Below are 15,873 nucleotides of genomic sequence, written 5' to 3' on the forward strand. Positions count from 1 at the left end.
CATTTACTAACAGAGAACGCATTAATTTACGTGCACACTATTTTGGCTAATTTACAAACCATAGCGTGCACACTACATGTATAGTGAGCGATAATTTAATGTGCACGGTAATGTCCAAGACTTACCTGTGACTACTGTGATATAAAAAGCCCCAGCAGCCCAGGCGTATCTTTTGGTCAGCAGCTTATTGTGAAAGTTGGAGGTGGCTTAGATTGACAGAAAATGAGTGATGCACAGACTCTGCACAGGGAACAGGCAGAGGCAACGCAAACTAAAACTGCACGCAGAGGACTTAGAAATTCTAGTGGAGGAGGTTGTTTTAAATTATAATACCTTGTTTGGTCCAGTGTTTTATTTAACCACTTTATACTTTGTACCAATGTAATGAACTATAAAATAAAATCTAAGAAATGATAACATTCATACACGTTTATTCACACTTAATATAACCTGTTATTTACAGGTAATTTTCACAGCTCTATGTGAAAACTTTAATGTAAGTAATGCCTGCATTATGCCAGATAGATTTTAGCCAAAGAAAATAGATTTAAATAGTGCGCCTATCGTGGTTAAATCCTGGTTTCCAAACAAACTAATTATCGCACACTGTAAGGTGCACACCACGACTATCGCCCTTTAGTAAATACGGTGTGAATAAAGCTCATCTCATTTTTCAAAAAAAGGGTTCCTCATTTAAATATATTATCATGCATTACCATACAAATCACATATTCATTCTGATTACCATAGTGTGGCACAATAAAATCAATATATGCCCACTATTTTTGCACGATAATGAATAAAATTGCAATAGTAAATATGGAAATCATGAACGTGCACTGTAATTGCAATTATGGTGCACCATACTGTTGAGTGACCTTTGAACTGTTGAACTCCGCTATAGAGAACATTATAAAAATCTAGAGAGAAACAGAACTAAAATAAGTCATTTGTAACTAAATGTCTTGAAATCATAATAGTATTAAGAAAAGAAAAAATCTATTTATTGGTTTGCCTGCCTGATGACCTGATGTATTTTGATTATGAGGATTGTGAGTAGCTTGGTTGGATTTTTGGGGTGTACGACGGTTAAAAATATAATAATCTGTCTGGGGTCTCTAGGCTCCATCCCTGAATGTTACTAACAATACTTAACTAAAGCGACAGTGAAAATTCATGCATGTAGGTCAAAGAATAGAAACCCTGTGAACCTTTAAGAAAAGCCTAAAGAAAAATGGAGAGGTAAGTGAATGAGGGACTTTTTTTAATGAGTTGGTCTCATAGGTTTTAGTGTATTCACTAAATATGCATTTGAAGTAATACAAATACAGATCGAATTATTGTTGTATATATACTGTTTAATCATTCTGTACCAACAACACACAATAATTTACTAAGCACGCATGTGTATTGTGTACAGCTAGACTTTTCATACTGGGAGTGGACTTTCATACTGTATACCAAATGGAAAAGAGACTTAGCTGTTACAGGGGTCAAATCATGTAGTCACGTGTCCACTATGAGGTGTACTGAAAACAATAATCTGACATATCCCCTGCTTACAGCCACCGAAAGGAATTGGGTTTGGGAACGGCAATATAAGCCTTTGTTGTAGGAACTAGGCTGAGATGGTTATTTGAACCTCAAAAGACTGAAGAGATCCTGGGCCACTGTCTCTATCAAGAGTCTTTGTGGATCAAGAACCAGGAACCCCCATTAGTGAGAACTTCTGCAAGTAGCAGGTGGGAAACCTGAAGTTCTAGCAACACAAGGTTTTGGCAATACATGGTGTTCCTCCGTGTACCTTGTATTTCCATGATCAACGCTCTTGGAGAAAATCACAGTAATGCAAGCATTTAAAGCCACTCCCAGTCCCTCTGTACCCACACTTCACTTGTGAATATTAGTCTCTTAATACTGTCAGTGTGAATCAGGGGATCCTTAAAAGTGAGTTTAAGGTGTGGACTACAGATTATTGCTGAGGGACAGACTGGTCTTTGACTATATTTGAAGACTGGAATGGTTGTCATTAAGATCTCTTGAGATATTTAAGGTGGCTCCAAGTAGTTTTAGGATGCTTTTGACTTCAACAGGAAACTGCACTGGAAATGTAGTCACATTGTTTTAAAGACAGTTCAGATTTGTAATTCGACTCTCTTGACTGTCACGCTTTGCTTGCACTTCATAAACAGCAGCCCTGATAGTTCAATGAGAAGGGCTAGGGTTAAAAGACTAGCCCTTCTAGCTGAGGACTGAGCTGACACAATGGTTTGGGTGTTGGGCTTGGATGCAGGCTAGCAAAGTAGTTTAGACTGAGGAGACTGCAACAAGACAGCTCAACTCAGATCTCCACTTGTGATTCTAGTGGTCATGTTCACAGCTACTCTATTATCCAACCTCTATGATCCATCATCTCAGCCATCTGTAGTTTTTTCCATAGCTCTGGTACCAGTACACAATAAATACAAGTTTCTAACTGTGCTAACCTTCACTGCTTTACACATACTAAAAAATTCTGAAAAGAAAATCCAGTTAGAGGGATACATACTGTACAATATTAACGTTTTAATACATATACAGTACAGAGCTAGTAGCACATCGTAAGTATTGTGAAATTCACAAGCAAAAAGGTACCAGGCTGCTTGAAGTAATTGTGTGAACAAAGACATCAATCACAGCAGTAAACCATTTGTATTTGATTGTCCCTAAACATCGTATTTGCATAAAAACATAATGTATGCAAATCTGAAGTTTAGGGGACATGCATACATGCTCCTCAGCTCTAGACACTAGTTCACATTACCTCCAGCACAGTCCCTCAGCTCCAAACCCTGAACCACTTTTTTTTAAATTAGCCATGCTAACTTCAAATACAACCACTAGACCACAATCCCCCCCCAATCCCTCAGCTCTAGTCTCTAGGTTTCACAGTCCTGTTATACCACATGACCTTGCACACATATATACAACACATAGTCCTTCCAGTAGTTCCCCCCCCCCCCCCCCCCCCCCCCCCCCCCCCCCCCCCCCCCCCCCAGTCCTCAATTACAATATTCAAGAGGATCCTCTGCAGGTTCTCACAAAGGACGCTCCTCCAGCCCCAGTGCCTCTATCCAGAGGGTAGGTAGGGCATCTCGTTGTGGTAGTTGTAGTCCGGGCACACTTTCTGGACCAGACGGTAGTCAGTGCTATAGAAGGAGATGTAGATGCAGATGACCTTGAAGGGCTTGGAGCAGACCCAGGAGACGTGGCTCTGGGTCTGCTCCTGGAAACAGGTCTTGGAGGGGTCGTAGTTGCACAGCGAGGTCTTCTTGTTGCGGTCCACCTTCTCGTACTCCACCCGGCAGTTGAAGATCTTGGAGTCCTTCGGATGGACCACACTCTGCCGCTCCAGATCAAACTCCACGGCCTTGACTGGGGGAACCAGGCTGACCGAGATGTTTCCCTGGCCGGTGGAGTTGTGCCGGAAGTAAACGCTGAAGGTGCCGTTCCCATGGTCCACGATCTTGCCAGTGATCAGGAGATTGAGGCGCACCGTTTTGATGTTAGAGTAGAAGTCCCCCCAGCCGAACATCTTCTTGAACTTGCCTGTCTTGACGATGGGCAGTCGTTTGACCCTTGAGACGGAATCGGGTCGAAGGTCGCTCCCAAGCATCTCCCAGAATTCCTGCTTGGAGAAGGGGATGGGAGAGCGGTAGGGAAGTTCCACGGATGTGGCGTTAGCCGCTCGGCTTCTAGTCTGTAACATCCAGCGACCCAGAGGTGACACCCCCTGTCCCTCTAGAATTCCCAAGGACTTGGGGGGGTTTCTCTCAATGCTTTTGGTGCTTTGGGAGTTGTCCTGTTGTCCTAGAGCCAACTGTAAGGAAGAGAAAAGACAATCTTATGCTTATAGCATTAAGAAATGGGATAAGCCTGGTTCTTTGTACCTTCTCAAGTGCATTACTGTCTTTTCTTGAGCTGACATACGTATATAGTATAGACAATATACTGTCAAAATGGCCTAACCGTGAACAAACCAGATTTGTGATTAATTGCATTGTGAAATATCGGAACCCTGCATTCTGAAGTATTCTTCTAATATTCTGTAGCACTGCTCAAACTAGTTTTAGTGGGATCTGCTGGGAGGAGGTGTCCATGGCATCAGCACATTCAGGTGCCTACAGATCTGCAGTACCCAAGAACATCTGCAACTGCCAGGAACACCCTGCCATGTCATTACTACCTGCTCTAGAGGTAACATGGAAATTACTAATTAAAAGTTTTATTCTATCATCTTCAGCTGCAAGCCCTTGTAGGATCAAGTCTCATTTAACTTAAACCAGGATTTAATTTAAGGCGGCATGCACCTCCTTCAGCGCTGTGATTCATCTGGGAAAGCTGTGCTTGTTTGTTGAGCATTTACAGTACAGTGTGAGACAATGCAACAGAGTCAGAATTCCTGAAATTGAACTTTCAAATTGCATTGTTGTAATGCTCATACATTTGAAATGCAAACAGTTTTAATATACAGTAGTATGTTACTAAAGGCGTTCATTTTGAACAGACCTGGACAATCTAATTTGGTGAAAGTGTTCCACCCCCCCTGCAATGGAAAGTGTTTGGACCATGAATCCCAAACATAAATATTAAACCATAGAATAAAATATGTCATATTCCAAAACAACTGACAGCCATGATGCTAGAACAGAAATAGAGCAAACTAATTTCATGAAAAGACAACAACCTGCTGCTGTTCCACATGAACAAGCAGAACACGCCAAAACAAGGAACTGAAATAGTCAAACAGATAGAAATGTTACTTGAGCTTAACCGTGAATTTAACTTACAGAGACGCAACAGGAATCAGGTATTGATCGCCACTCAACTAAGCATGCATTTGAAAATGGATTTGAGATTTCCTTTAACCTGATTGACCAATCCCTAATCTCTGGTAAAGGACCTTGAATGTTATTGTTCAAACTGTGTTTAATCTCTGCCTTCGGCTCGGACATTTAACTGCATGAGGCGGGCTTTACTAGATGGTAAAACCCTCTTCTTCAGGTTATATTGCTTAATTAATGGATTAATCACCCTAGTGCCCTATTTGGAGCCTCACATAGCTAGCTACCCAGAAGCACCTGCTTTCCTTGCATGTGGACAGACTAAAGCTCTTACGTTTGTATTTGTTTTGTGATGAGAAATGGCAGACTCTAATGAAAAACAATGTATGTCACTCCTGTATTTTAATAATAATGTTTTTAGACGTTGTCGTTGGCATTCTGAGTGTGAGATCTACACTGCGAGATCTTAATAAGTGTAGTCGCTGCCAATAGGTTCCAATGGGGATGTGACTTATAATGCTTTTGAAAAACAAACAATGTTCTCAAAGCTTTCATTAATGTTGATTATTACCTGTCCAATACTAGTTCATTGTTGCTGATTGCACCTCCAGTAACGCATGTAATATTAAAAATCATTAGAGCAATGGCAGAAACTACATTTGTTAAAACAAGAACCTCAGTATTTAGGTTAAGAAGATCTTTTCATAATTTTTAATTTCTTACATCTTTCATATCCTATGACGTGTGTAAATGATTCCTTTACTCCATGTCCTTTACCACTGTTACAGTGTTTCAAGCAGGATAATGAGCACTGTACGATCAGTGATGTTCTCGATTTTTAAGATGCTGTGATTTTGTTTAAAGGCTGTCTTTTCTTTACCGAAGGCCATAGATGGCATCAGGCAGCCCTGCTTGGCATTCTGCTCAAAGCACCCAGCTGTTCAGATCAGAGGTGGAGAGAGCGTGTCGACTCAATGCTCCAGTTTATTCTCTGTAGAATTGCACAGTCAGGGCTGGAACTGTCTGTCTTTTACAAGATAGTGACTGATTTAGCAGCTCCAAAAGACCGGGTCACTGAACAAAACTGTTGCTGTGACTGTGAGGGAATCCTGAACAGAGCGGAATGCCAACCAGCTGTAGAGCACAGCCAAGCTTTAATGGCTTTTGATTGAGTTTTTAGTGAAGAGGAATGTGATGGTGACCAATGCAGTATAGTTAGGAACCATGAATAACCGCGGTATTGCACAGTAAACATGGAAACTGCCAGGGAAACTGGGAAAATTGATTGTGGTCAACTTCTATAACAGGATCTGAAAGACTGACTTTCAATGGCTAAATTCTAGAGACATTTTGGAGCCTGTTGCAATGGGTCTGTGGTAATCTGCATTAAGATTATGGGGGTTTTTTTGGGCAGGGAACATCCCCCCCCCCCCCACACACATGTTGTCCCTTTCCACCTGAACACACTTCCTCTCTTCAATCACCATTTGCCATATTATTTAATAACTTGTCAATCACTTACAGATATAAACAGCATGTTTTCCTTTGTTTCAGGCACCATGCTATGAAACCATGCTATTAAATCTCCTTAAAATTATCCTTCAATTTTATTATTTTCTCAATTGACTTTAATAGTAATTTTAGGGGAAAAATACTGCATGCCACCTCCCCCCCTCCCCCCAGTATTACCTTAATTTCTCATTACCTTTCCTGCACATTTTAGGGGTTTACCATTCACTTCCACCTCTTCACGGGGATTATTAAATGGTTGAACCCCTGACTTCCGTGCCTTACTTGTTGACTGAATGGTTTACCTCTAGGTCCATTCCCCTCACACCTCACGGCCTCTTCTTCCTCCCTGGACCCTCTCTCAGTTCATTTTTTTATATTCATTTCAAACAAGTGGAATAAAGTGATTGTAGTATTATATACAAATGACACATTTCTGTTGCAAAAGTTAACAAACCCCGACAGCGATGCAACATGCCTCGAAGTTACCCGGTATTGTTTGTTCGCAGTTGCCTTCGTCGGGTGTTCCTACCCGAATTAATTTTTACTGGCACTAAGGCCGCTGATTCTGCTGATGGCAGTAGCTGCACAAAATACATCCTGAATATAACCACCCGTATCCCTTTCTCTAATCTTAAAGCGACTAAAATATAAATCTTACCGGCAGTTTAATGACAAACCGCACACAGTAGCTGTCAGTATAGCTGTTCTGCCGGGTGGTTTCATTCGGTTTCGACAAAGTCGTCCACCTCGGACGGGTTTCCGTAGTCCAATTTGTTCGACAATGGACGTTGTATAAAGTAAACTTTTTAAAAGTATGGTTTGCAAACCTCAGTCTGATCTGTGTCTCCACTGATGGTCTCTGTGTGTTTTGGGGGATTATGCAAACATAGGGTAACGACACACTGCTCATATTGCTTCTCAAGAAAAGTGAGAACTTCAGTTACCTGTTCAGGATTGCTTGGTTAACTGGGTTTCAATTTCGCGGTGTTAGATTCATATTTTTTTTAATACATATTTACAGTACACGTAGATAAGTACATAAGCAATCACCGTACCGTAAGCAATAGATCCCGCTGTTATTAAGCAGATAACAATAGACTGTAATCAAATTCAAGCATCCTTTTGGGTATTTCAAAACGCTTCTGTGGCATGCGGACTGGTTTTCTCGTACTTTAGATATCCCTTCTCTTGTGTTATTGAGCGGCTACCGTCACCAGTTTATTTATATTATCTATAACACGAGTTTTAATTTAAATTATTTTTGTGACTCAAACGGTAACTCCCATTCGCTTACAAGGAGTTATCTGTAGGATAACTGGATTCCAACAAAGGGTCTGTGCGTAACGAAATCACGATTTTATTTTTTTTTAACACACAAGTGAGCCCTATGATCATCATCATCATCATAATAATAATAATAATAATAATAATAATAATAATAATAATAATAATAATAATAATAATAATAATAATAATAATAATTTAATAAAAACCTCAGATGATTCTAGTATTTCCGCTTCTAACCCGGTCTTCCCGTGTGTGACAATTGTGTTTATGTGTTAGGAAGAGGCATAATGATAATATAAGATTAAAGCGTCTGTTTTGCTGTGGGAGTCATATATGATTCTGCTGGGATCCGAACACATTAGCACTGGACAGGTTCATTAATAATAGCTATTGTATGTATCTCTCTCTCTTTTTTTAATGATTATTATTGCTGTATTTAATATTGGTTGGATGATGTATTAGTGATGTTATTGGTTGGATGATGGATTCGAAATGGTCTGGCAGATATTGCAGAGGCTGCTATGTTTTAATTATACGACCAAGACATGTACTTTAAAAGGTCAGAACATATATAGTTTATTACTACATTAAAATGTTTTTTTTTGTAACCATAATTGAATTACCTAACACCTTATTATAAACAAAACACTTAGCCAATGTATTTCAGTTTAAACTAGCATATATCTTTCAAATAAATACACCGTAGCAATAAATTTGACTACAATTTCAAATGCAACACATTGATAAACTGTAATAGGATCTACCCAGGATCTATTATTATTATTATTATTATTATTATTATTATTATTATTATTATTATTATTATTATTATTATTATTTAATAACCGTTAAAAAATCTAAACTGATCTGGCATACTGATTTCAAAATAACTTTTTTTGTTTTTGTTTGTCGATAATCAATCTATTTTTACACTGGATACAAATATACTCCATGTTCAGACAGAAAAAAAATACAATAGGCAAGGTTACTGAGTTCCTAGCTGACATAATACCCGTTGCCAAATAACTGTCTAATGCCAAATCAGTCCGGGCAACGGCCAGGTGAACCAGACAACAGGTCCGAATAGAAGCTCGCTGAACTTGCGCAACTCAGACCACCTCGCTTACCGGGCACGCCGGCCCCAGCAGCAGCAACAGCAGCAGCAGCAGCACGGTGCACCGGCGGCTGGACCTCATCATCTCAAGTTACGGCTCTGAGCTCCCGGCGTCGTAGCGAGTCCTCATTTAGGGCGATCCAATCCCACCTACCAGGTCCTGTAATTCCAAACTATACAGCCCGGTCCCATATCCTAATACCCGGGGTGGCAGCGGTGTCTAAAAAACAGGCGGATCCAATCCCCCTCTTCCGTGGAATTATTGTAAAATATTACAATTATTGAAATCAATATTTCTTCCTCCAAGATCCATGTGAATAATTATATACCATCCCCGAACAAGTGCGAGTTTTAAGACTTTCACTTTTGCATGACTTTATTTCCAAGCAGGACGAGTTTAAAGCGATTCCACTTGATCTCGTAAACTGCACATCGAGATATGTGTGGGGTAGCTAGCTAGCTAAGACTATGAGTCTCAATCAGCGCGGATGGAGAGATGGTTCTCTCTCTCCTTCTCATGATCTCAACACCCCCCCTCCCTCCCTCCCTCCCCTCCCCTCTCTCTCTCCCTTCCTTCCACCCTCTCTCTCCCTTCCTCCCTCCCTCCGTCCCTCCTTCCCCCTCTCTCCCTTCCTTCCTCCCTCCCTCCCTCTCTCGCTGTCCTCTCTCCATCCTTCTCCCCCTCCCTCTCTCTACCTCTCCCTCTCCCCTCTCTCGCTCCCTGTATCGGTGAATGATCTACCTCACAACTCCCAGCTGCTACCTGGCCGAGAGCAGATTGCTCAAATTAGGCAGGGCAACGTCATCACATGTCCACGGAAACCATTCCTGTATGTCCCCCACTCCACCCCGAAAGGCTTTGGGACAGATACATGACCCAACTTTTTAAAACTCAACACGTGTTTTTTTTTCTCTTCTTTTCTTTTCAAAGAAAACACCAGAGCTGCTGTAGTTAGACTGTCGCATCTTCAAGTGCAGTCGCGCTCTGCTCTGGTAACGCTTGGCTATAACTGTATGGAAAAGGTGAACTGTATTTAAGATGGATGAATATGAAAAACACACCTGACCCGGATTCATAGGTTTTCTGTCACCTGTACATTTCTGGCGAGTCTAGGAATTAAATGCCACCTGCATGCGAAACCTACAGAGTATATGGGTGCCATGTGTAAGCCTGCTTTTATATTCTTGTGGTATTTGTATACTAATAACATTTTACTAAATATAAAACTAATATTTTAAACACAGGTTTTAAAAAAAAAACATTTCTTTATCATATATGTATTTAAAATCGCACCTTTAAGCTGTTGTCAAACTATAACATTTGAAAAAAAAGGAAAAAATGAAATTATGACAATAAACGGACCATCTTCCATTGTTTATTTATTGTCAGAAGGCTTAAACACTCAAAGACAATTACATGTAGAAATAGTAAACGGTTCAATAACAGTTGTTGCTGTTATTATTATTATTATTATTATTATTATTATTATTATTATTATTCAGAAGTCACGATTACTGATACTTTTAACATAAATTCAGTAGGAACTGATGTATTAGTTAATGTAATATATTAACAGTTACATTTAAATTAACTATACGACTGCAATTAATTGATAGTCAAATACAAAAAAATGCTAAAGTCAATAGTAAAGCATCGATTGCAACTCGTACGTACTAACAGTCTAAGTGAATGAAATAACGGATCAGTAAGGGTCACAGCCTGGAACGGGGCACGGAAACGTGGATGCGATTACAGGTGCAATACTGCCCCCGTGTGGACATTTAATGCAAAGCACACGACACTTGATTTTGGGACAGTAATCTTCCCTGTGGAAATGTTTTTCAGTTTATTGGCTGTAGCAATCGTGTTCCATATTCAGTTTTCACTCATCGTTTATTTAAAGAACGCCTTTTCAAAGTTATTTTTTTATGAATAATAATAATAATAATAATAATAATAATAATAATAATAATACAATTACAAAAGCATTCTGTGCCACACAATCCCTTAGCTCTATATTTAACTTTGAAAATATCGGAACAAATTCAAAACTGACTCCAGTAACCAGCAATTGCGAAAACCAATTTAAATGAGCTTCAGCTTAATCTTATAAACCGCGGACCCGATGTATGGGGATTGTACTGCCTGTAAATTGCTTATAAACCGCGGATCCGATGTATGGGGATTGTACTGCCTGTAAATTGCTTATAAACCGCGGATCCGATGTATGGGGATTGTACTGCCAGTAAATTGCTTATAAACCGCGGATCCGATGTATGGGGATTGTACTGCCTGTAAATTGCTTTGCAGTAATTCGGTTCTCTCTAGCATATTGACCTTGACAAGGTGTATCTCTGCTTGTTAAGCCTGTCACAGATTACTAAGAGAAAACAAACTACTGGAGAGAATTAATCCTGGAGATAATTAATCCTGGTACTGGTGCTCCTAATAGAGTATACTGGTGTTGGAATACAGTATACTGGTGCTCCTAATAGAGTATACTGGTGATCTTAATACAGTATACTGGTGATCTTAATACAGTATACTGGTGCTCCTAATAGAGTATAATGGTGCTCCTAATAGAGTATAATGATGCTCCTAATACAGTATACTGGTGATCCTAAAACAGTATACTGGTGCTCTTAATAGATTATAATGGTGCCCCTAATACAGTATATTTTCATATTTATAGAACTGTATAATACATCTGATTTAATAATAATTTAGCAAGTATTGCATTCACCACTTTAAAATAGCCCCTAGGCTTAACCATTGTATTAGTTTTGCTCATTAATTTGCTGTATGTCCACAGCTCACCCTCTCATTTAACAAATCAACAGTGAATGTTATTCCGTCACCTATCCAGTATCTTATCTACAAGGATTTATTCTTAGATAATTTTGGATTATTCCACATGATACTGCTGTGTGGACAGAAATGAATCTTGAAAGCAATCTTCTATGCATTTAGAGCTTGTTTATGAAGACTTGAGAGCTTGACAGGAAATGCATTTAACTGTAATTGCATAACAGTAGAAGATGAAAACTTCCACATTGTTTAAATATTAGATCGGAGATCCAAAACCAAGGGGCATTATTGTTTGGTTCACATTTTATAATCCAATTAACTTGAAAGACAGTATTGCTTGTCTGAAAATCCAGTGCATTTAAACTGTGCTCAGAATAGCTTCTAGTTACATTACTTTGTTTTCTATATGTTTTCTATTTCCACATGAATTTGAACAAGAAAGAGTCAACTGGCTTACTTGTTATCTGTTTAATAAATAGAGGCAGAGCAGGGTCAGCTAACCTAGAGACACCTATGGGAGCAGCACCCTCGCATGAATAATTACAGAATAGCTTGTACTTTTTATATCTTAGTGTTGTCATTATTAGCAATCTTTCTGAGTATGATTTATAAATATCCGATAAATTATGCGCTGGTAAAATCTCTCTTTTTTTTTAGTTAATAGTAAGTCCAGAGGCTTTAGATACCTGTAGCTTGTTTCTTAAGTATGAAAGCTAGCATGTTATCTCCAATTCTAATACCCTTGATGTCTGTACAATGTTTTATATACAGTATAACGAGATGTTGGTCAGCCTTGTCGAATGCATCTATGTATATCAAGCCTACATGTAGGGGAAATCCCAACTGGCAGAGAAACACGACTATTAATTCCATTATATAAAACATTGATAACATGTATACATGTCTCTCCAAAGCCAAAGTGAACCAGCGCCTTTAGAATAAATAGGCACTTGACATTATGGAAAGCATTGTAGAAGTGGAGAAAGAGTATAACTGCTTCTTCTTCACTTAGTTCAGAATAATCAAAACACTAATCGGATGTTGCTGGTAATCTGTCTGTCCTGCAGAAATCCTAATTGGGTACTGGACAGTGGTACCACCTACACATATATTGAGAAAGAGCTGAAGGGTTTCATTGCCACAAGGTCTGTGCCGGGTAGCTATTGTCCAGACAAGCTCAACGGAAGGTAAAGACAAGTATATATTGATATACATGATGAAAACTTATATTGGAGACCAATGGAGATCTTCCTCCATTGAAGTCTCATGAATATATGGTATGGATTGCGCGGTTGTTGCTATGTGTGAGAAGGAAATTTGCCCACCCTTTTTAGCTGTACACTATTTTGGCCGTGCATTTCCTATAGTGAGAGGAATATTCTCACACCAATGGGGAGAGAATAAACTGCATGTAAACCAAGCCACAGAGAACATTTCCTTTTTTCATTCTTACTTCTGGCTACCACCTTCTGAGGGCGCCAAATACCAATGAATCCACTCAGATTAGAACTAACCTCTCCTTCTCCCTCTGTCACTCATGGAATACATCATTAGCTTGATTAATTTGTATTGTCCTTCAGTTGTCCTTCAGATTTTTGCTGAAGCAGCGATCCTGTTAGCCACATTAGTGTTGCTGAAAGACAACTGAAAGTCTGAAGTTGATATCTCACTTAGTTTAGCAGACGATAGTCACAGTACATTTATCTTTTGTTGCATATATAGTTAAATAAATGGATTTAAACATAGGACAGCAGTGTGGAGTAGTGGTTAGGGCTCTGGACTCTTGACCGGAGGGTCGTGGGTTCAATCCCAGGTGGGAGACACTGCTGCTGTACCCTTGAGCAAGGTACTTTACCTAGATTGCTCCAGTAAAAACCCAACTGTATAAATGGGTAATTGTATGTAAAAATAATATGTAAAAAATAATGTAATTGTATGTAAAAATAATGTGATATCTTGTAACAATTGTAAGTCGCCCTGGATAAGGGAGTCTGCTAAGAAATACTAATAATAATAATAATAAACATACATCAGCATAAATATGCTGTGGTTTCAGACCCACAATTAATTAATAAAAATCCTCTTGATTTGATTCAGAACTGGAGATGTGGACCAAGAACCTTGATGTGTTAAAATATGTCATCAAAATCCACAGCTATTGCAGGGTATATAGGGGAATATATAGAGATTTGCATTTATTACAAATAAGGCACATTTTAAAGAAAGATTTCCTATAGGAACTGTTCTATGTTTACAGCATCTTGTAATATTTGACTGTACCTCATATATTTCCAATTGTGGTTTGAAATGAAGAGCTCCTGAGATCATTTAACTTATGATCTTGACATACTTTTGTTTTCTTTTTCTTTAAACGTATCAAAATCCTCCTACTAGGAAATCATCTATTTGTGGCCCTGCCAACTGTTCCCGTTAAAGATCATTACTGCAGCTAGGGTAACCCATCTTTAACCTGCATGAAACAAGCTTCTATACCCAGCAGATTGAGGATGACAGAGTGTTAGGGTTGCTTGGTTACAGACATTGGGGGATTTCAACACTTCAACGAGTCAGGTCATGACAACAAGGGAGGTCTAATAATGCTCAGGTTGTTTTATTGAAATTTCATGAAGTAGCTGAATTTTATTTTTGCTATGATGTGATCATTTTTTATGTGCATTTAGCTTTAACCCTTAAAAAACAAGTGTGTACCAACACAACATATAACGCACACTTTCCTTTTAAAATGCGCTCATATATATAGCATATATAGCCTGTCAATTTGACATCTCTTCACATTTTAATGTGTCATGCTTGTTTGCAGAATAGATTTCCTTTTATCACTAATTAGTTGTGATGTTGCAAAACTGTTTTATATAAATAAATACAAAAAATATTTGCATTGCTTGGTATTATGTTTTACATTGGGGAGCCATTACAAAAGTTTCCCATAATAAAAGTATGGCAAAGTGTAATAAAGCATGGTGAAAGCATAGTGATAAATATATAGTATAACCATGGACTGCAAAATGACTGTGCAAATTTACCCTGGTATACTTTTATAAGGGAGATGTTTATATTTTGTAGTAAGGGTTCTTACAATTTGCATATTACATTCTGAGTTTGTACAGGGTGTTGCTTTTTGAAACGTATTTTTCGTTGTTCAAATCAATTTTCAAAACCAGATTTGTTTTGTTTTACAATTTGAGTATCTCCCCACTGCTGCCTCTCTCACTAACCAGGAGGACTGAAGATCAGGTCCATCTCCCTACCTGAGTTCAAACCGTCTCTTCTGAGCCTCTGAACCTAAGAACGAATGTTACTAAGCTACTGCAGAAGCGGGCAGAGCAGGACCTGCGTGGCTGGCCATGCCCCCCAAACAGCAGTGCCTTTACTAGGGGAGTCAATGGGAACCCCTCTTTTCAGAGATTTCAATACAAACTCACACTACAGACGCAACTCGGTATTTAGTATGCTGGCTTACAGGAAGGGCTATTATTTATAGGGATAATACAATACAGTAGTAAAACCATTAAAGGGCTACGCTACTCAAACAATCAATTGTACACTGAACTGAAGGCAAGTACCCCTGAAGAGAAGCTCCTGAACTCAAGTGAAAGATAAATAAACAGTCTTTGAGTAACTGCAATAAGAGCCCCTCTGTAAAAGGCTGACGGGACAGTATAAAACACGACATACTCTTTCTCCACATACTGCTGATTCTGGCTCAAGGGCTGTTGCAATGACAGATTCCTTCCACAAGAGGCTGCTACAGCCTAAATGATTGTTTTTCTTGGTCAATCGGGGCAGTCTACACTCAAAGCCTACTTTCAGCTTATTATAAAATAGTCTGTGCTGTTCATTTAAGTCAAATTGACATCTACAGCTTAAATCCATAACTCTCCCATTGTGTTGAGAATGTGGCTGCTGTTCTATTCAAGGACTAAGTTTTTACACAGCTGTACTGGAAGAAGTCCCAGGTATTGCAAAAGCTGTGAGTAGATCTATCGATTTTAACCCCAAATCACACCTCCCATTGGCCAAAAAAATCAAAGACTTTAAATTGAGGTAGATACATGTAATGCACTGGTATTAGTGCACTGCCAGGCTCTCTGAAACAAGTGAGCTGCCCCCTAATATTAACCTGTTGAAATCTACCTTCAATTCTAATGACAGAATGACCGGGCGAATCACACTGTTCCAAATGACGCCTCGTTGCTAAGCTAAGGAATGTAATTCTCTGATATCAGCTGTTAAATATAGGGCTAAAGCATACTCTTTTCCAAGCAGTCTACTTTTTATGTCAACGGAATACTCCATGAACATTCAGA

The 15,873-nt window shown here is 39.1% G+C and overlaps 1 protein-coding gene across 1 annotated transcript; it reads right to left on the reverse strand.

Moving 5' to 3' along the window:
• Nucleotides 1–1,272: 1,272 nt before the first annotated feature.
• LOC117433523 (neurexophilin-1-like) lies at nt 1,273–9,237 on the reverse strand. Its single transcript, XM_034055846.3, has 2 exons — nt 8,750–9,237; nt 1,273–3,859 (listed from the first exon to the last, which is right to left on the reverse strand). The coding sequence occupies exons 1-2, from the start codon at nt 8,819–8,821 to the stop codon at nt 3,110–3,112; spliced, it is 822 nt and encodes a 273-aa protein (XP_033911737.3). The 5' UTR covers nt 8,822–9,237; the 3' UTR covers nt 1,273–3,109.
• Between the last annotated feature and the right edge of the window lie 6,636 nt (nt 9,238–15,873).

The sequence above is a fragment of the Acipenser ruthenus genome, chromosome 33, assembly GCF_902713425.1.
Source record: "Acipenser ruthenus chromosome 33, fAciRut3.2 maternal haplotype, whole genome shotgun sequence".
Taxonomy (NCBI): domain Eukaryota; kingdom Metazoa; phylum Chordata; class Actinopteri; order Acipenseriformes; family Acipenseridae; genus Acipenser; species Acipenser ruthenus.